Below are 20771 nucleotides of genomic sequence, written 5' to 3'. Positions count from 1 at the left end.
TGCAAATGAGGCAGCTGATGCAGAGCGCATGAGAGGACTATGCTTTCGGTTTTGTGTGTCATTCAGCTCTATAACTATTGTTTGCAAATGTGGATAAATGTCTGCAGTTAAAATGCTGGCTTAGTAAATAACAACATTGTAAATATATGAATGGTGACAGCGTTTCAAAATAGAATATAAGAATTGTTTGTGTTTAAAACCAACGTTTAGGTAAAGAAGATTTAAGGTGGATTTGAAGGCATAAACAAAAAATAAAAGGGTTACAGTCTGCAAGGGTTGTTAATTCATGAGCTGACTGGATGCAGAGTAAGTGGAGTGGTCATCCTGAGAGGATTGAATGATGCTCTAACTCTGTGGTCAAGTCAGACATAGGCTTTAAGCAACCATGAGCCACTAATAAGCGTGACAAATTAATGAGTATGTGTAAATTGAACTTGTTAAATAGTTTTGATAGGAGTAACTCAATGAGCACGCAATAAAGTGGACTTTTTAGGGGCAGTTTATCACTGACACCATAAAAAGCAACTTAATTAGTAGTTCAATAACAAATTGTAAAGATAACCTTTGTTATTTGAAGAGAGAGAGAAAATTCAGGTTACATATAGTGAATAAATAAGGAAATGTTAATCTCTGCGTCATTCCACACTGAAATTTCAATTGTAGGGGATCATTTGGAGGTGAATTGTGTAGGACACGGGGAGACAGAAGAATCTCCCCATGAGTTTTCAGTGTGCATAGAAATTGAGGAGGCTGAACTGGAAGCCTGCCTGGGTCGTTGTTTTTGTTTATTTGAGGGTCTGCTGGAAGTTTGTGAAAACGACCACCTTGATATGTGGGAGCCTTCTCGGGCAGCGATTTTTTTGTTAAACCTGTGGCAGGCTGTGCAACATGGAGAAAGCTTTGACATAATGTCATAAAGGTGATTTCTTGGTTTTAGACTTATTAGTACGGGACAAGTTGAGGGACCCTTGAGGGTGTGTTGCTGTAAAGTATATAAGGGACGCGCAGCGCTGTTAATGGGTTTAAAATAAATGAAAAAACACTAATCCGAGGAACTATTGGAGAGGTAAGTATACGGAGGTGAGCGCGTTGCGCATAAGGGTTGCTGGTGTCATATATTAACACTTTGAGGGCGAATAATTTTGATTGAGTGTCAACGCTTGAGAACGCGAGGACAGCGTCTAAAGTGCTGGGTTAAACTTTGTGTATCACCGAGCAGGGGAAGAGGAGCCAGTGGTTGCGAGAACAGCGAGACGAAGACTGAAACCGAAAGTTAAGCGTGTCTGGGTGACCTAGACCAAGAAGGTGGAGTCGACCAACGCCATTGGAAGAGGTAAGTCTGTGTTTCAGAGAATGGCTGACAGCTCGAGTGCGACACCTAGTGGGAAAAGGGGATGCAAACCTTTGAAGGATCAGCTTGAACAGCTTAAGAAAGCTATTCGTTTGGCTTCACCTGGAGCATTAAAAGCAGCAGAGAAAGAGTGCCAAGCGATGGAGGTTGAGGTAAGTAAACTTATTACATCTCAACAGAAAGGGCTGGGTGATAAAATAGCTCTGAGCCTGGTGTTAAAAACTGAGGGAGAGAGATGTGAACAGAAATTGAAACAATTTGAAGAGGAGTCCAAGGGACATTCAGTGAACAGGAAAGCCAGAGGAGAAATTAAGGACCTAAAAGAAACTCATGACAGGTGCTGTAAGTGGCTGTTCCTGTGGAGGGCAGCCTCTTCCTGGATGACTGAGGAGGAGGATGACACAGGAAAATCAGGAGACATGGTGAGTATAATGGAGTCTTTGATACATTTGAAGGAGGAAAATAAGAAGCTAAAGGACCAAGTGAAGGACTTGACTCCGAAGGTAGAAGAGGCTAACAGGTATTACACACCGAAACTATATCCTTGGGCTGAATTGGCACGTTGTGCACCACCACCACCATATGTCATGCCTGTAATGACCCTTGGAGGGGGACAAGTTCGTGGTCCTGATGGACAGACTGGAGTTGTCCTTGGCGGAATAGCAGATGTTGAATATACTACTACTCCCCTGAATATCCCCGAAGAAGGGATAAGGGCAGTGGAATGTCAGTCCCAAGATATGGGAGGGAGAATGACAGCCTCAGCTGCAGATGAAGGCTCGACCTTGCCTCCCAGTTCGGTGGATAGTGGAAACATCATACGGGCCGAGGGGTCTACAGTGGAACAGCCAAAGCAGGACGGGGAGGCCAAAAGGACCCCTAGAATGAAGGACAAAATACCACAAGGAGTGATAACCAAGGGAGAACATTGGGAAGGAGAAGTGTATGGACAAATGCATGAGCCCCCACGTGCGTTAATAGAGGCATTAACAGCATTGGAGGTTATAAAGCAGAGAGTAATGCAGGGAGGGCCAGAAGAGGAGAATGAAGACCGTGCGACGTCATCAGAAGAAGAGGACGATAAGGAGGACGAAGATGGAGGACCTGAGCCCCAACCAAGTACAAGCCTAATTTTGAGGAAAAGAAGTGTGAAGAGAGACCAAGCACAGAGACAGCCCATATTTAGGAGCTCAAAGGGAAAAGGAAAGTCGAGGAAGAGTAGAAAAGTGAGTTTTGAACAAGGAGCTCCTGACCCTGGTTTAAATCTGCCTCTAATAGCAGGTCCAAAGAACGAACCAGTTTATCGCGCCTATAAGGTGAGAGATTTGGAAGCATTGGTTAAACAACTTCCACCAATAACTGAGGGAGGAGCTAGCTGGTTGAGAAGGCTGGGCGCGCTGACCGAAGGAGAAGAATTAGCGCTGGGCGATTTTCGCGCTTTGGCCGGACGTTGTATGCTGGGTGGTGGGTTAGCAGATGTAGAGCAGATAGCTCAAACAACCAGATATGCAAATGACCTACAATACCATGAGGTGCAGAATGACTTAGCAGATGCAGTCCGGGAGAAGTACCCAACTCCTAACTCTGGAGCCATTCCAAAAATTATTTGGGATCCCAAAAACACACCCAGAGAGTTTTTAGCTAAAGCAAAGGAACAATGGTTGTTAGAAACAGGAATACATCCGGGGAAGGAGGGTGAAAGTAGAGCGTGGTTTCGTTCGGCGGTGCTGGCAGGGCTGCCCAATCAGGTTGCAGTTGATTTGGAAAAGAACCCAGATTTTGCCGTTGCAGACTCGGTGCAGTGGGAGAGACATGTGACCCACAGACTTCAGCGGGAACAGGATTTGGCAAACAAACAAAAGAAAGAGTTGGAGGAGGCACAGGCGCAGCTGGTAAAGATACAGCTGACGGAGGCGAGAAACAAGGCAGGTGACAGAAAGAAAGAGGATAAAGAGAGCGCAAGGAAAATAATGGTGGCATGGTCTCAGCGCGATCCTGTGCCTGACTGGCCAGACCAGGATCCGGGTCTCTACCCTGATGACCGTTGGCCCGTCAATGCACCAAGGCAGCGTCAACCAGTAGGGAATTGGGGGACCGGTGGACCGCAGAGAGGGCGTGGTGGATCCGTGAGGGGAGGACAAAGGGCTCGGAATCCGGGGAATCCTGGCAGGGTGTCTTGGACTGCGTGTCTGAGATGTGGAGCAGAAGGACACTGGGCCCGAGATTGCCCTGAACCGCCGCAGAACTATCAGGGGCGAGGCTATCAATCCCAGGCACGAGGAGGCCCAAGACAAAGAGCTGCTTATAGGGGAGCACATCAAGCTCCAAACCCAAATGCAGCACCAGCCCCCCAGTACCCAGTAGCCGACTGGGGCTGGGAGGGGGAGCAATACTGACGGAGCCCGGAGAAACTGAACAGCGTGGGGGCGGCAGAACCCATGCTGTCAATGACCGTGGAAGGCACTGAATTGCCCTTCCTGGTGGACACTGGAGCAACATATTCAACATTGAAAGACACACCAGACAGTGCAACACTCTCCTGTCACACAGTTAATGTGGTAGGCTTTTCCGGGATTCCGATGACTCTGCCATTGACAGATCCAGCATTGACACAGCTGGGAAAACAGACTTTGAAACACCAATATGTGGTGTCCTCACAGGTGCCTGGAAAATCTCATGGGCAGGGACCTGCTTGTGAAACTGGGATCACCTTCAAAGACTCAATATTTAGTCCAGAACTCTGAACAACCCACTGCCGAAATCTACTGGGGGAGGCTAGTGGAAGAAGGCATTCTGAGACATTATCAGCTGTGGAAACCCTGGATAATGAGCCTGGCCGTCTATTCCCCCCGCGAGATCCTTTCCACGTTACACTCTTCTATGATAGGGAAGATAACGATATCTATCGGGAACAGTTTCAGTCTGATCTTGAGGGACAGACGTGGAATGTGCAAACACATAACATTTATGTTGGACCAGAAGGTGTGGCCGCGGCTGTGAAATTTACTGATGAACAACTGCCTTGGTACAATGTGGGAGAGGATTCAGCCCCTCACATTACATTGGCGGTCCACGAGGGTCATGGGCCAAGAGATCTGGGACCAATGGTCAAGCGGGCGCTGGACAACGCATGCTGGCAAAGCACCCAAATTCCAAATGTCTGGTATGCACCAAAATGTAAAATATATCGCATTACTTGTTTGTCCAACGATGCAGTGATCTTAGAACATAAAGAAATCTCCAGAATACATGGCAGGGAAAGAATGGATCATCCTGATGCAGTAGCTGAGCTCTCAAAATTGCCTGGTACTTTGTGGTCCGCAGGGCCCACAGATGTAGGTCTAGCTAACTGTTCGCCTGTCCTGTTCCAGCTGAAGTCTGACATACCATTTAACAGACCATAATAGAAGCACAAAACTGAAGACCAAGAGTGGTTCACATGTATTGACCTAGCGAATGCATTCTTTTGTCTCCCACTGCACGAGTCACTCAGAGACATTTTCTCATTCACATACAGAGGCCGCAAATTTAGGTACACACGCCTACCACAAGGCTTTGCACTCTCACCAGGAATTTTTAATCAGGTGTTGAAAGAGGCATTGTCCCCATGTCAACTGCCAGGGGGCTGTACATTAATACAGTATGTTGATGATCTTCTTGTTGCAGCCCCGTCAGCAGCGGCCTGTACGGCAGCATCGCTCGTGGTGTTGAACAGATTGGCGGAGTGTGGCTTCAAAGTGAGCAAAGAAAAACTGCAGTTGGTCCGGCCAGAGGTAACATTCCTGGGCCGGGTGATCGCACACAGATCAGTGGGGCTAATGAACACACACAGAGACCAAATTCTGACACATCCAAAACCAAGAACTGTGAAGGAGTTGCTTTCCTTTCTTGGCTTGACAGGTTACAGCAGGCAGTTCATTCCGAACTATGCGGGTAAAACGGCCCCTTTAAGGGACATGATCAAGAAAGTTGGTGTTCGAAATCTGAAGGCTGAATTGCCTTGGACGCCGGACACAGAGACAGCGTTCATTTCACTAAAACAGGATTTGTCAAGAGCCACAGATCTGGCCACACCTAACTATGATAAGGCATTTTATCTTGATGTTTCAGAAACAAAGGGAGTTGTGAATGGTGTGTTGTTTCAGAAAAAAGGGGGAGGTAGGGATGTACTTATGTATGTCAGCATAAGATTAAATTCAACAGAAGCAAGGCATCCCACATGCACACAACACGCAGCAGGAGTAGCAAAGATAATTCAGAAAACAGCACATATAGTGAGGGAACACCCACTGAAAGTGCTTACTACACACAGTGTAGTGGCCTATGTGAACTCACAGGCATTCACAATGACTCCACTGACGCAACAAAGGTTGAGCAAAATTTTAGAGGCGCCAAATTTGATATTCACACATGAAGGAATAAATATGGCAGACCTAATGGGGTCAGGAGAACCACATGACTGTATTAAGAAAGCCCAGGTTGAAGGAAAAATCAGGGAAGACCTGAAGGCAGAGCCCATATACGGAGCTGAGGATTGGTTCACAGATGGATGCTGCCACAGAGATGAAGAAGGATTGAAAGCGGGCTATGCAGTAGTCTGTAGAGTAGGAACTGAGTTTCAGGTCAAAGAAGCAGGAAAAATTGAGGGACAACAGTCGGCCCAGAGAGCTGAAGTGATAGCCCTAACTCGAGCCCTGAGGTTGGCTAAAAACATGAGAGTGAACATCTACACTGACTCAGCATATGCGTTTGGAGCAGCTCATGTGGAACTGGCTCAGTGGAAGAGAGCCGGGTTCAGAACGGCCACTAATGCACCCATCTGTCACAAAAAGGCCCTGGAGGACCCAGACGAGGTAAGTATTATAAAATGCAAAGGCCACTCACAAGCAGACAGTATGGTGGCAAGAGGAAATCAGAAAGCTGACGAAGCCGCAAAGGAAGCAGCGGGCTACAAAGGACAGAGACAACTGGTGCAGGTAACCCCAGAAGAGGAGGTTAGCACTAACAGCATGGAAGAAGTTAGACAGGCTCAGGAGGAGACATCCCCAGAGGAAAAGGGGGTGTGGGAAAACAAAGGAGCCTGGCAAGATGGCGGTTTGTGGAGGGGGCCAGATGGGCGTCCCGCTTTAACGGCCAAAATGGCGGAACAAAAGGTGAATGAGGCTCACGGGCTTGGTCACGTGGGAGTGAAACAGATGGAGAGAAATTTGTGCCGATGGTGGCATCCTGATTTGAGAAGGATGATACTGGAAAAGGCCAGAACGTGCCTAATTTGTGGGGCACACAACCCAAAGCCAGCAGTAAAACCTGAAGCTGGTAAGTTTCTCATGCCAGAAAGGCCAGGAGAAGAGGTCGTGATTGATTATACCGACATGATTGATACAGGCCCAGGTGGGGTGAGGTATTTGTTGGTGTGTGTGGATGTTCTGACTGGATGGCCCGAAGCATGGGCGACCAAATGTGAAGATGCGAAAAGTGTGATTAAGTGCTTAATCAATCATTACATTCCAAGGCATGGGTTTCCCAAGAGAATTAGATCAGACAATGGTACTCACTTCAAGAATAAAGATTTGCAAGAGGTAGAGAGGATGTTGGGAGTGCAACATAAGTTCGGGACGGTCTATCATCCTCAATCTCAAGGAAAGGTAGAGAGGATGAACCTAAATTTGAAAAACAAGTTGGCTAAAATTTGTGCGCAGACAGGGCTAAATTGGGTCGCAGCCCTGCCCATTGCTTTGATGACCATAAGATGTTCTGTTAACCAATCCACAGGTTTCACCCCTTATGAGCTGCTGACTGGGAGACAGTTTCCAGCACCCTGGACAGTGGTCCCGGTGGAGCAGCCCAGGACAAGCAACAGGTCTCATGCAGAATATTTTAATGAGTTGAAAGCTCTTGTGTCCAGCTTTACAAAACAGGTCACGTGTGAGAGACCCACGGGGAACGGAGAGGTCCCGGACGCAAAGGCAGTGTGGCTGAAGGTCATTAAGCGAAAGTGGAAGGAGCCCCGCTGGACTGGTCCGTATGAGGTGACCGCCCGGACGGCTACAGCAGTCCAGCTGAAAGGGAAAGGCGACACCTGGTACCATTGGTCGCAGTGTGCACCCGCACACGAGAGCTTGGTGGAGGAAAATTTGTCTTCAAAGAACGCAGGTGTCAAGAAACAGAGGCAGAATAAACCTCTTCACCTGTGCAACGGGCCGACCAGTAGTCTACCTGGAAGGCCGAAGAAAGAAGAGCAGCCTAGGAGGAGATCGCCGCGCCTACAAAAAGGAGTGGTAACAAATTGAGAGTTTGAAAAGGGGTGGTTTAAAAAAAAAAAAAAAAAAAAAAGGGGAAAGTGGAAGGGGCTTGTTCTGTCAATTATGTTGTCTCTATCTGTATTGGTGGGTATTTTGGTGACCTGTGGTTGTTGTCTCATTCCTTGTGCCCGAAGGTTGGTAGAGAAAGTGATTGTAAAGGCAGTGGACCCTGGGGCGGTGGCCCCTATGTCCATGATGCCGATGATGGATCTGGAGGTAGCCGAGTGGACTGAGGAGTGAACAACAACCTATGTATCGACCTCTGGGGTGTCAGAGGTCGAAAGGGGGATTGTGGGGATAAACAAAAAGTATTTTACCAGCATAATATAATCTGCAGTATGAGCATTGCTTTAACAATATAACAGATAGCTTTAAGATGGCCTTAAGATGTTTATGATGATGTTAACTTTGTATTTCAGGGGCAGTTATAATTATTTTATACATATTGCATATCTGTGCTTATTTGAGTTGATGTTCAGGTTCATTAATGGTTTTGAGCTTCATCTAGTGAGAGTGTCTAGGTGATCCATGCTGAGGGAAAACTAGAACATAGAAGGAATTGCAATACATGCTTACAAAACACTTATATCAGTTTATTTTATTATCTTTTATATGTTCATATTCTTGTATTAAGGTTTTAGTAGAGGTTCTTGGTTAAAACATTTATTTAGTAGAAGACATACACATAGTCTTAGTGAGCTTCTGGTCTGGTAAAAGGTCAGAAGTGCAACAGGTGAATTGAGAAAGAGCATTTGAGGACGAGACACAGACAGTAGGTGAAGAGGTGACACAAAGAGCATGTGAGGTCAACACACACACACACACACACTTTAAATTAGATTTATTTAGAGGAAGAGGTTAGTTATGTTTGGCTGTAACTGCAAAATTGTCTTGGTAAAAGAGGAACCGTTTCTTGGTGTCTCGGCAAGAAAGAGGAACAAGACAAGAACTGAAAGGTAGACAGGAAGGGCTAGCCATGAAAATAGAAGATGATTTTCTAGGTGAAAAGTCAGGATGATGTTGATCTGATCTATGTATAAAATGTATCTGTGACGCATGAAGGGGCGTCAGTAAATAAACCCTGATGTTATAAAATAATTGTTTGTGCTTTAGTAAGTCGAAGATCAATTGCTGTGTTCAGTGATCTTCCCACATGTGAATTAAAATCTTCGTTTGACTTCACCCGGCCGGACCAGTGTGGTTATTTTTCGATCACCTCTTGTACCCTTTCTCAATTCTTGAATCTTAACAAGACCCAGAAGCTGTCACAACATTGAATGTAAAGCTGTGCTGTGTGGCTATGGCAGCAGTTTAATTAGTAAGATGTGGAACCTGAGCCACGGTTGTTCACTGGTAGCTATTGTTTCCCCCACTGTTTAACACTGAGAGTGCTTAAAGATGGTTAGATGATCATAAGTAAGACTAACCCCTCCTTCTTGAATGAAAGCAATCAGAACTAGACAGCGTCTCCCACATAATGCCTCTTTGTTGTCTGACATGCCTTCAGCAGGTAGCCTGCTACGGCTGCACTGTAAGTATGCATATCAGATGATTGAGCTTACAGGTATCATGTATTTCCCAACCTCGCTGTGATTGCTGAACATTTGCTGTGCCTTGAAATTCATAAGTGAGAAAACTCTGAAAAGGCCTCTACTGATATACAATAGACACAAAGCCTCCAATGTTATATTTGCAACACACTATGACCCCAAACTGTGGCACTATTGTGAACAAGCAGAGTAAACAGTTGTAAATACATGTAATTAGTTATATGTATATAACAGCGATGCTAAACTCTAGTTTAGAAGCCCTTAATGGACTACTTGCACTAACACTTCCGCGTTCTATGTAGTCCTGCTCCAGTGCTTCCGGTGCGGTTAAACCATGGCGACGTTCTACACTCGATGCCTACAAGAGCTCCCAAAATTGAACATCACCGATGTTCATCGGATTTGCAGAGTGACGACTACCCCCGCCAGCAAATTAGATAAAGGATTTAAGTTATATGCTGCATCTTATATACACAACTACGAAGGTAAGAAAACGTAAATTAACCGACAAAGAAACGCTAGCTAACGTCAAATGCAAACACTACGTTACTCCGCTATGTCCTTCATTTGATGTCAGTTCTCTACATTACATGTTTTCTTAAACGGTGTTTTATGTCGTCCTAAACTATAGTTGAGGTTTTCTTAACTAATGTCACTTTTGTTGTTAGACACTGTTATATTAGCGTTAGGTAGTTGGCTAGGGTTGCCAACTCCCTGAAAAATAAATAAGGGACACCTCGTGGCCAGGGCCGGGCGACCCAGTTGTCTTCACCCTTCCCAGTGTGGTGAATTTTCTAGCTCTTTTTTTATGTGTGAAATTATTTTTTTAACCCTTTGACTTGAATTTGATTTAAGTAGATGTGTATTCTTTGTGATATGAACACATGTGAAACAAATGATCATTTAGCCATTTATTTTTAGCTCAAAATGACAACATTAACACAATAAAACAGGTCTCCTTCTTAAACAGAAGCCTGTCATGCTTAACTTTTGAGAATATAAGTAAATCTTTCTTTAAAAGAACTCTGTCCTGCTTAACTTAAAATAATAGAAAACAATAGAAAGAAAAACATTCTTGTAACAGTGCACATTTAGTGCATTTAGTACAATCGGCTTCAGTTGAAATATTATTTCAGCTTTTCTAATGCTAATCAGCTGCTCCTGTTTGTAAACCCACTTGTTCCCATGATTACGCATCTTAACTCATCATCATTATTCATCTATGTATTACTTTTATGTATTAGTCATCTATTTGTTGTAATCATCTATCCTTGCAGTTGTTTATTACACAAAATAAATTATATTATCACACTTCTGGCCACATAGCACTGATATTCATTGCACATGCCCATATTAACTTTTTCCAGCCAGGTGTTTTCCTTTTCCCATTCTTCCCTTTCTCTGAGGGGAACAAACATTGCTGCTCTAATGCTGGGCTCACACTGTGCGGTTTTAGGCCCATTTTGAGCTGATTTTTGACCGATTTTGGCCTTCATCGTGCATCGTGTAGTATACGTGGGGTAACGAGAAGTGATTAACACCTCACGACCAGCTCCCGATCATCAATCGCTCGTGAGGGTCTCATCACAGCCGCTCACACTGCTCGCGCGCAAACACGTAAACGTTGGTGTAAAAGATGGAGCAGCACGGCTGTGCAGCGTGTGATCTGGACACAAGCGATGGAGGCACAACTTGTAGAACTTTGGAAAGCTCATCCGAGCCTTTTCGATGTGGCATCACAAAATTATCACGACCACAACAACCGTGAAAACAGTTGGATTTACACTGCTGCTCAATCACAGCTGCCTGATCATGTTTTTCATTAGCAATTTAGCAAAGTTGATGGTGGTGGTGTGTGTGTCTGTGTGAGTGTAAGACGGAGAGAGAGAGAGCGCGACAGATTTTCTGTTATAACCTTCGTGTTATGGAGGCACAGTGTGAGCACTCAGGTCGCATCAGAGCATCGGGCGGTATAGTGTGAGACCCTGCATCGTGACCTACCAACTTCTAACCCCTGCGAGTCAATCGTGCAGTTTGAGCAGGAGCTGAATAACGTGACTGAAAAAAATCGCACAGTGTTTGCCCAGCTTTAGGTGTACTGTCGTCCGAGACTTGCACCGCCGTGTCGGCGTTTGTTTCCCTGTTGGCCATGCTTCTTGTTGTGGTCATCTGTTGTCTTCCGGTATTTTCTCCGTAAGCGACCTTTCCTCGACCAATGAGATGAGCGGTAATCTGAATTGTCATACTCGAATTGTCATAAGTGTGCTGTCAGCTCATTGGTCACAAAGCAGGAGAGGGGCTGGGAATTATGTTTTCAAACAAAGCGTTAATTCCATTAAAAGTTATAGACTACTTTTGATTCTCACTGTATTACGGGACAAAGTGCGTCCCTTATTAGCTCAATACGGGACGTGTACTTTTGTTTCGAAATACGGGATGATTCCGTATTTTAAGGGACGGTTGGCAACCCTATAGTTGGCTAACTATGGAGGTAGTTAACTACCTAATGCTACTCTTGCTAAGTGTAAAATATATATGTTTAAGACATGCTGAAATGAGTAATACAGAAATAATGCTAATGGTACTTGTATCTTTATTCAGTGTCCAATAAAGACAGGTTGTCAGGGGAGGTCGGTGTGAGAGCCCTGTGCTACAGGTCGATGAGGAAGAGTGAGGCCCCACACAGACTAAGTGTAGGCAGGAAGCTGTGTAAAGTTGTTAATCCCCGTTCTGTGGGGTTCAGTTCATTTAAGCATTAGTTAAGTTCATTCCTAAAGGCCCATCAACTTGAATGTTTTCCTTGTCTCCCTGCTTTATCACTCCTAATTTGACTAGTCAGATAGTTAAATCAACGTGTGTTTGGGTGATCAGAAACATTTGACAACAAGTTAATACTGCAAATATACACAATCTAAGTTATTACAGTTATCAAGCATGGTTAAGTTGTTTTAATAGGGAGAGAAGGAAACACTAAGCATTCAGGAGGGTACGTAACCATAACACTGAACTATGTTCCTGTTCAGCTCTTCCATGAAGATGTTACATTTTTAATTTTCGTTCTTTCTTCTTAGATTAAGCTTCTGGATTCATCGCCGGTGATACTGACACATAGCCAGTGCTCCTGTGTGGCAGGCGCTGTTATGTGCAATCACACAGTGGCACTGCTCTTCCAAACAGCACACTACTCACAACTCAGAGTGCCAGTTGTCCCCCTTGTGCATAGCTGCACGGAATCTGAACAGCAATGGCACAAGCCACGGACAGTGGTAATTTAAATGAGGTTAAAGTTTTTGAATTAGTCCATGTTTACATATGAACAGCAACACCATCCATAGTAAATGTGTCTTCTGTTAGGGTGTGAGGCCAGGACCCATCAACTCCATGATCTTCACTAAGCCAGTACCAAATAGGATGGCCCGGACTGGAGTACGGTAATTACATTTGTAAAATTTGGTTTCATGTGTTACAAATGTATGTTGCTATTTTTTTCATACATACATGTGTCAGAATAGGTATTAATTTACATACAACATTACACTTTCTGAAGACGGCTAACTCAGTCATGTACATATACATCCCAATCTCTAACTTATGCACCACTGTTTTACACCTTTTAGTTTTTAGTTTAGTTGTTGTTCAGTATAACAACCTTCTCCCTTACATTATTGTCATTGATGTTTTCTTTAGGAGTGGCTTCTACAGAGGCATGGTGGGTCCGTTACCAGATCCCTGCTTGTTCAGAATAACGGAGGCATATGCAAAATTTAATATTGAGGACAGGCCACTTGTGACCACAATGAACATGAGACCTGACAAGCCCCTTGTGGAAAGTGGCTTTGGGCTGGTGCAGGAGGGCAGTGTTCTGTCATATCAGCAGCCGGTTTTGACAACCCGGTACATCACACTACACCGCGATGCACCACCAACACCGCACTTGCCTCTGGAGGGGTATGACATCTTGCCATCAGATTGTGTGTTTGTGTGCTCAGAAGAAGAGCTTCTGCATCTGAAAATCTTGTCTGTAACTCTGGAAATGGCTCACAAAATAGAGGAAGCTACACGTGAGCAAAGCTCTTCGTCTGAGTGGCATCAGCTCCGCAGGCCCAGAGTGACTGCCTCTAGGTTTCGGGAGGTGTGTCACGTCAGAGGCCAGAGCTCGGCCGAGTCACTAGCAGAGCGTATATTGAAGGGAACAAGGCAGACAGCAGACATGAGGAGAGGAACTGAGATGGAGCCTGCAATAGCAGCAGAGTATAGTAGGCTAATGAATGTTAACTACTCACCCTGTGGTCTGGTCATTCACCCCATTGCCCCCTGGCTTGCTGCATCTCCTGATGGTGTTGTTTTTGACCCCAATGAATACCCCCAGTTTGGCTTCGTCGAATTCAAATGTCCCAATGTACAAAACTTTATTGACTGCAAATATGTGCAGATGGAATGTGGTACCCCTAAACTAAAAAAGAGCCACGCATATTACTGGCAAGTGCAAGGACAACTGCTCATCAGTGGGATGCAGTGGTGTGACTTTGTTGTGTGGGCACAAGAGGACTACCTAGTGCAAAGAATATACATGGATATAGATGTGCACAATGCAATCAGAGAAAAGGCAGACTATTTCTTTTTTTACATATATATGCCAAGATACCTGTGTTTGAAAAAATGAACAGTGAAAACAGCAAAAAGAAAAACAGATCCTTCAGGCTGGCTGGAACAAAATAACTGATGTTTTATTTTCAATATATTTCATGAATTCTTTTGTTGTTACATGTTACTTTTATGTGACATCAATAAACTGTTATTTAAGCAATGGCATCAATTTAATTTTTAAAAACACATTAAAACGTTGAATTTGTGCAGAACTTATTTACATGGTAAGTATTTAAAACTCCATGCCTAGCATACTGATATACATTTAGACAATAACTGAACTGTAGAAAATGACAAATGGTATTTTTGATGTTACAAAAGTTCAATGTCACTTATGGTTTTAAAACGATTTAGTGATTTACTTTATAATTTTGATAAATAGTTTTGTTGAATCTGAATAGTAATAATAGTAGTATAATTAAACAGTATTATTAACATTAAACATTTGCAATGAATTTGAATTATCAATAACTGAAACTCAACTATCGGCACTCAAGTACCAGTTCTGTAATCAAGTATTGTCAGCTGAGAAGGAAGAAATTCAACTGTAGTGGCCTCAGCTGCAGGTCATTTTCCATAAGTTACTTGTACTGGCACTGGTGTCTTGGGAAAAATCCATCTTGTCTCACTTAACCCATTTTTTAACTAATGCTGTGTTCTGGTAATTTGACAGCATACATGCCACTGCAAACAGTTGGTTGATATTATAAACATGTGACATGGTAATGATGCTATCAAAAAGTTTGTTCTGTTTGATCCTCCTAATGACTCGCTCCACATGTACCCTGAGTCTGGCTATGGCCTGCGTCTCCTTAACCTGGTATGCTGGCATCTGCTTCTGCTTAGATAGAAAAGGTGGGCAGTACACTTTGCATTTACAACAATCAGTGATTAGGAAGCCCTTATCTACCATCATTGCCATGTCTTCAGTCAACTTCTCAGCAATGCCTGATTGTTTGAATAGTTCCTTGTCACTAACCGAACCAGCATACAGATTAGAGATGAATGTCACTGGACCATGTGGAGCTATGCCAACCAGGGCTTTCATCGTACAGTGGGATTTGTACGAAGAGTACATTTCACTTTGGAGAAGTGGTGAGGATGGTGTCTGACACCTCAGCTCTGTACAGTCAAGGATCATCTGGGTGTCTGAGAAATCTTTGAATTCCTCAGGGAGGTAAGCTTGCACTTCTTCACGTGTAAGCCAGATGCACTGAGACCCCAGTGCAGTGGCAAGAAAATTTGTCCATGTTGCAATAATGCGGCTCACTGTGGACTGGTGTATGTTAAATCGGTGTGCCAGGTCCCTCTCCTTCAAACCAACTGACAGGAAAACCAGGAAAAGAAAAAACTCATCAATTGGCTGTAGCAGCTGCCTCTGGAAGGTGAAAACAAAAGGGAAAATGTTACTCCTTAAGCTATGAACTAGTAAAATTATTCTTTTCTTGGCTAAATGTTTTGTAATGGTTAGGCATACCATACTGTACCATGGGGTAAACAATGAGGTGCTGTAGTGCACAGGTGTATGTATGTAAAGGATACTGAGTCTAGCATACATACACCTGTGTATGTATGCTACTGTACATAAAGTAATGTTATTGTACATAAATACAATAACATTACACCTCTAGTTCTAACTACCAACAAACCCATAACCTACTGTTGATGTGCGTGCAGGTGTCAACACTTCTTCGTTCCGATTGGCAGCTGACTTGGCTCTTGAAACCCGGATCATTTTATAGATGCAAGGCTCAATCAAAACCCAGAATGCCATCAAATGATCATAGCTTGGAAATCTATTCACGAGAGAGACATACATCATGTCAATCATTAATTAACATTACACACTGACATAAAAATAATGTGAACTGTGACAAATATGCTAATGGAATGCTGTATAAAATAGTCTGATTAAGAGTATTTGGTGTTGTATTTTACCTGTAGCATTAGGATATTGTTTAAATACTAAAGCATCTACATAAAACATACAATCAGCAGAGAAAAAGTAAATTTCTATTTTGTTTTCATTAAGACTGGAAAAGCTTTCTAAATTTAACTGATGGTGACCTTGGTATATTTTAAACAGTTAGCTTGAATAGAACTTAGATGTACCTGGTATAGAATCGGATGTCAGTGTCGGAGCCAGCAAAACGCTGTAACCCAAATTCTCGCTGGACACGTAACTCCTGTATTTCCTTCCTCAGAGTCTCCACGTCTTCAGACAGGTCTTCTGCAGCTGATGCAGATATGTCCAATGCAGATGGCTCAGGGACTGAGCAGTAGTCATGATCTCTTGTAAGACTGTGCTCTTCTTGATCGTCAGGAGGAACTAGTTCAGGGCGTCGCTCCGTTCTCTCCCAAACACTACGCCGCGGTGGTTCAACTTTATAGCCATTCCACTCAAAAAGTGTTGGTACAGCACCTTTAATAAGCCGCCTTCGACCATCGAGGGTTGTTGGCTCTATGAGTTGATCACTGGCAAAGTGTCTGCAGCAGACCCTGGTGTGAGAGGTAATCGTGAAATGATCCCGGCGTATATTTACCAGCCATTGTCTTCTCAAGTCGGAATGGGTCGGAAAGGCATGAAAACTTAGTATGCCGTTAAATTTGGCTGAAGCTGAACAAAGTGGGACACAGCAATGCTCGGAGTATTTCTTCTCCTGTTTTTGAAAATGTTCTGTTTTAAATACTTTCCTTTTTATACTCATTCTGAAGCGACATTAGCATAGCTACCGATAGATAAGCAAACGTACCGGAAACGCACAAGCGGTACTATTTGGAAACGGAAATACGTCACATGCCCTAGTGCAAGTAGTCTATTTGTTTCCATTGCATGTTTGTTGGCACCATTTCTCATAGATGACATATTCAGTGAAAAGGTCACTGAGTATTACAAAGATTAAATTCAGTTCATTTGTATTTATATGGTGCTAAACCACACCAACAGTCACCTCGAGGTATTTAATGTTGTGAGGCATAAAGAGTGAAAAAATGATGTTAGATTAAACAGATGTCAGGTTAGTTGTGATTATTTTCTGTTACTAATGTGTTAATTGGCCAAGTAAGATTTAATATCAGGTTTAATGTCATCAGTAACACTGGCTCATTGTTAGATCGCTGGGTGTACCACAGACTCGGCCACACAGCCATGACAACAATGCTGTGTATAGAGAGCGCTGTTACTGGTGTGAGTGCATGAAGGAAGAGATGGTGACGGCAACGTTGTGTCGTGCAACAACACAAACTTAACAGCAACCAAAATCACCAACATCTGTGCTCCAGTGGCTTTTCTTGGGTTGTTGCTGACTGTTGACAAACCACACCTCCTCTCCAACAGCTGAGCACAGACAGGCAGAAAGGAAGGCTGGACGAGAGAGCGTACAGGTCAACTTGTGAACAGCTGCAATGTCTGATTCAAGACCAAAAAATCTAAATAATTAGTTATAGAAATATAATCAAAATGTTACTAAGCATGATATTATTGCAACCCAAGGTTGTTCTTTTTGAGTTTCCACCTGTCATTGACAAAATTCACCTTTTTCATGTCAAACTTTAGCCCAGGCCTGTGGCAGATTTGTGTAGACCACCCATCCATTTGCTTCCGGTTATCCTTTCCAGGGTCACAGGGGTGCTGGAGCCTATCTCAGCTGTCACAGGGCGAGAGGTGGGGTACACTCTGGACAGGTCGCCAGTTGGTCGCAGGGCTAACACACAGAGATAGACAACCAATCACACTCACTCTCTCATTCACACCTAAGGGCAATTTAGTATTGCCAATGAACCTATCCCCACTAACTGCATGTCTTTGCACTGTGGGAGGAAGCCAAAGTACCCAGAGAGAACCCACGCAAACACAGGGAGAACATGCAAACTCCACAGAGAAGGACCCCGGTCTGATGGTGGAACTGAACTCGGGACCAACAGTGCTAATCACCATGCCACCGTGCCACCGCCATAATAGAAATTCCTTATACTTATTTTAAAACCTGGAAATGTTGCACTTTCTGGAAAAAAAAGAAATGTGTAATTTCCCCATTGAAAGACATTTCAGATTCACAGTAAACTTGTAAACTAAAACTGTGGTTCTTAATGACATTAACTCTAAAATAAAAAGGTAACAAAATCTTTGTTACCAATTAGCTCGCTGTCGTTAATGCTTAATGCTCGTTCTATTACTTGTCCCCTCCAAGACTTGTTTCAGACAAGGACAAACAACATCAGAAATAAATTGGTACAACAAGCTTATAATGCTGCATAATGCAAAGTTTAAGCAAGGTATGAGCTTTAAATGGTGAGGTGACCTTACAAGTCATCTAGCTAAGATGTATAATCCTGTAGGTGCTTATGGCAGCCTGAGTTCAAATGAATGCCACTCGTCTGTCTTTCCTGTCAGGCCCCTCTTTGTCCCGTCAAATGGAGCAGAAATCCCATAAAAATAATGTCTGAGAAAACTGCAGCACTGCTGTTTTATTTGTGATGGTAAAAAAAACCCACCCTAGGGTATGAGTCTGCATCCTTGAACCAAAGACCATCACAGAGATGAGACACGGCTTCAGGGAAATGGGCTATTGAGACAGTAGCGCAGATATGCACGTTCACTCCAAACACACACACACACACACACACACGCGCACACACACACACACACATGCACGCGCACACACAGTGTGCCAAATATAAATCGTGTACAGATTCACTGACAGTGCTGCCAGAAAAGCCTTGCATGGATGAACTTGGTCTCTTCCTTCACTCACAAGAGCCAAAGCACATGAACTTAAAGGACAGAAACACACTCACTCAATTTGAGACTCTATTATGCATGAAAATCAATTCAATAGCACACATATGAAGCTGCCCTGAGAAAAAGAACATTGAAACAAATTTCTGTCAACGTTTGACTCTCTTATGCTTTAATCAAACAGAGACGGAGTCATTGGGTCTCATTGTCCCTTTAGTTTTTGTTAAATGAGGTTGATTGAGGTCGAGTCATCTTTTTGTTTTGATGACTAACAAAGTCTGAAGGTTCAAAGAAAGGTTGATCAGAACTGACCTTCTGTCTTTGCAGCATAAAAGACAATGCTTAGACTGCCAGCACAGTCATCCAGTCATATTCAGATTGGAAGCATTTCTTTAGTTCCTTTAGACTTGTGTTTTTAACACTACCAGCATCCTTTATGAGTGTAAGAGGACAACTGGCTCATTCCTTCATCTAGTAATGGCAGCCTAAGTTTCCTACTGATTCTCTCAAAACTCTCTGCTTCACCTGTAATTTAAATCCTGTACAGACTGATTCTTGCATTTTATGCAGCACCCACCACTTCATGAATATTATATGTAGTTAAGTACGTATAGTTATTATTATTATTATATTATTATAAGTTTCATATATAGGTTTTAGCCAAAGCACCTTCAAACTGTCTCAGACATGAAGCAGTAGCACAGAAACATACTCAAACCTCAGATGAGCGACAAATTCAAAGAAAGTCAGACTTAAAGTGTTGGACTGCCACATGTTTGAAGTCCGTGTGGACGGATGGAACATCGTTCACATGCTTATTCTCCTGAGTTTAGATTTGGTGAGTGCAAAGTCCTCGGGATTCCCATCATTTTTGGACTCATCAGAGCATTTGGTTAGAAGCGACCTTTGGATGGGGCCACTGTTGTCTTGGAAACTGCGTTTGTCATTAGGGTTTTATCAGAAGATAAAGATGCTTGCTCACAACATCTTTGTATTGATTGGCAGCCACCCTTCCCTCTCAGGGCAAGACCTAAGGCATACAAGCAAAAAGCTCCTCACAGAATAATACGGCCACCAGGCTTCAAACTTTCCTTTGTGATTAAACAAAGAATCTGGTTGGATCAGGTGACCCTGAATCCTTCCTTAGTCCATCATGGGAATCCCTCAGCAGCCTAGACCTATTGCACCTGAGTGGTTTTTTTTTTTTCATTCACTGTGTTTAGTTATTAGTTATTATACGATATACTCTTCCACAGCATGTGTTTATTCTGTCTTCCTTCTCTCACCCCAACCAATCACAGCAGATGGCCCCGCCCCTCCCTGAGCCTGGTTCTGATGGAGGTTTCTTCCTGTTATAAGTGATGTTTTTCCTTCCCACTGTCGCCAAAGCACTTGCTCATAGGTTGGGGGTGGTGTTGGGGGTCCCCTAATTGTTGAGGTTGTCTCTGTTTTCTTTGTGTTATTTTATATTCTTACCTTTTAATTTCATTTCATTCAATTAAGATCAGTTTAAAAAATGAGTAAAGATCATGGGAAGCCCAGCAGGATTCAGGTTCTGTTTCTGATTCAGGCTGCTATTGTGTGTGTGCATAACAGCAAAGACTGAAATACATTTTTTGCACGCAATGAATTTTGTTCACTCAAATTCAGTTTTTCTTCGCTCAAAATAAATTTCTCTTCAAAATACAACACTGCACCTGCAAACTTTTTTTACGTGCGCTCAAATTTTTTTTACGTGCGCTCAGAATAGTGGCACAAAAATAACGCCATAAAACCGGGCCAGATTTGAACAGATGGAGGAACATACATAGCTGATTATTAGAGAGGATGAAAGAACAAACAATGACAGAGAAAACAATATGAGAAACAAAGTGCAGCTGGAGGGAAAATACACAAATCTAAATAAAAACAGTCTGTGACAATGCTAAGAAGGACAAATAACAAAAATATGTGTGGAAATGTGTTCATTTCCACTGGCACTATACACAAGAGATGCTGAATGCTGAATATGGCATAGCTAGTGACCTTTCAAAGAACTTAGAGGACGGACCCAAAAAGCTGAATTTCATCCCAAACGTTGCATTTCAGCGTCTTTGTGCCATTGGTGGTTCTCCTTTAAGAAAAGAGACAAATTTAATGTAAAACACGAGTCCAAACTACCAGTTCAGTGAGTCACGCTCATT

At 43.3% G+C, this 20771-nt stretch overlaps 2 protein-coding genes across 2 annotated transcripts; one reads left to right on the top strand and one right to left on the bottom strand.

Moving 5' to 3' along the window:
• Nucleotides 1-5787: 5787 nt before the first annotated feature.
• On the top strand, nt 5788-7641 carry LOC146581845 (uncharacterized). Its single transcript, XM_085245822.1, has 2 exons — nt 5788-6930; nt 6997-7641. The coding sequence occupies exons 1-2, from the start codon at nt 5788-5790 to the stop codon at nt 7639-7641; spliced, it is 1788 nt and encodes a 595-aa protein (XP_085101948.1).
• A 6409-nt stretch (nt 7642-14050) lies between these two features.
• On the bottom strand, nt 14051-16656 carry LOC146581844 (uncharacterized). Its single transcript, XM_085287441.1, has 3 exons — nt 15963-16656; nt 15511-15646; nt 14051-15228 (listed from the first exon to the last, which is right to left on the bottom strand). Exons 1-3 carry the CDS (start codon nt 16556-16558, stop codon nt 14476-14478), a joined length of 1485 nt encoding a protein of 494 aa, XP_085143567.1. The 5' UTR covers nt 16559-16656; the 3' UTR covers nt 14051-14475.
• Nucleotides 16657-20771: the final 4115 nt, after the last annotated feature.

This window comes from Mchenga conophoros, linkage group LG2, assembly GCF_057382185.1.
Source record: "Mchenga conophoros isolate Kocher_MC1m ecotype Shallow Benthic linkage group LG2, M_conophoros_male_GT1.1, whole genome shotgun sequence".
NCBI classification, from domain to species: domain Eukaryota; kingdom Metazoa; phylum Chordata; class Actinopteri; order Cichliformes; family Cichlidae; genus Mchenga; species Mchenga conophoros.
Note: the sequence above shows the minus strand (reverse complement) of the source record. Positions and strands in the feature narration are given on the sequence as shown.

Coding starts and splice junctions, on each gene's coding strand:
- LOC146581845 (XM_085245822.1), top strand. CDS start 5,788: ATGGGGTCAGGAGAACCACATGACTGTATTAAGAAAGCCCAGGTTGAA. Junction 6,931..6,996: donor AGAATAAAGATTTGCAAGAG/GTAGAGAGGATG, acceptor TCTCAAGGAAAG/GTAGAGAGGATGAACCTAAA.
- LOC146581844 (XM_085287441.1), bottom strand. CDS start 16,558: ATGAGTATAAAAAGGAAAGTATTTAAAACAGAACATTTTCAAAAACAG. Junction 15,647..15,962: donor GACATCCGATTCTATACCAG/GTACATCTAAGT, acceptor TCTCGTGAATAG/ATTTCCAAGCTATGATCATT. Junction 15,229..15,510: donor CACCTGCACGCACATCAACA/GTAGGTTATGGG, acceptor TTCACCTTCCAG/AGGCAGCTGCTACAGCCAAT.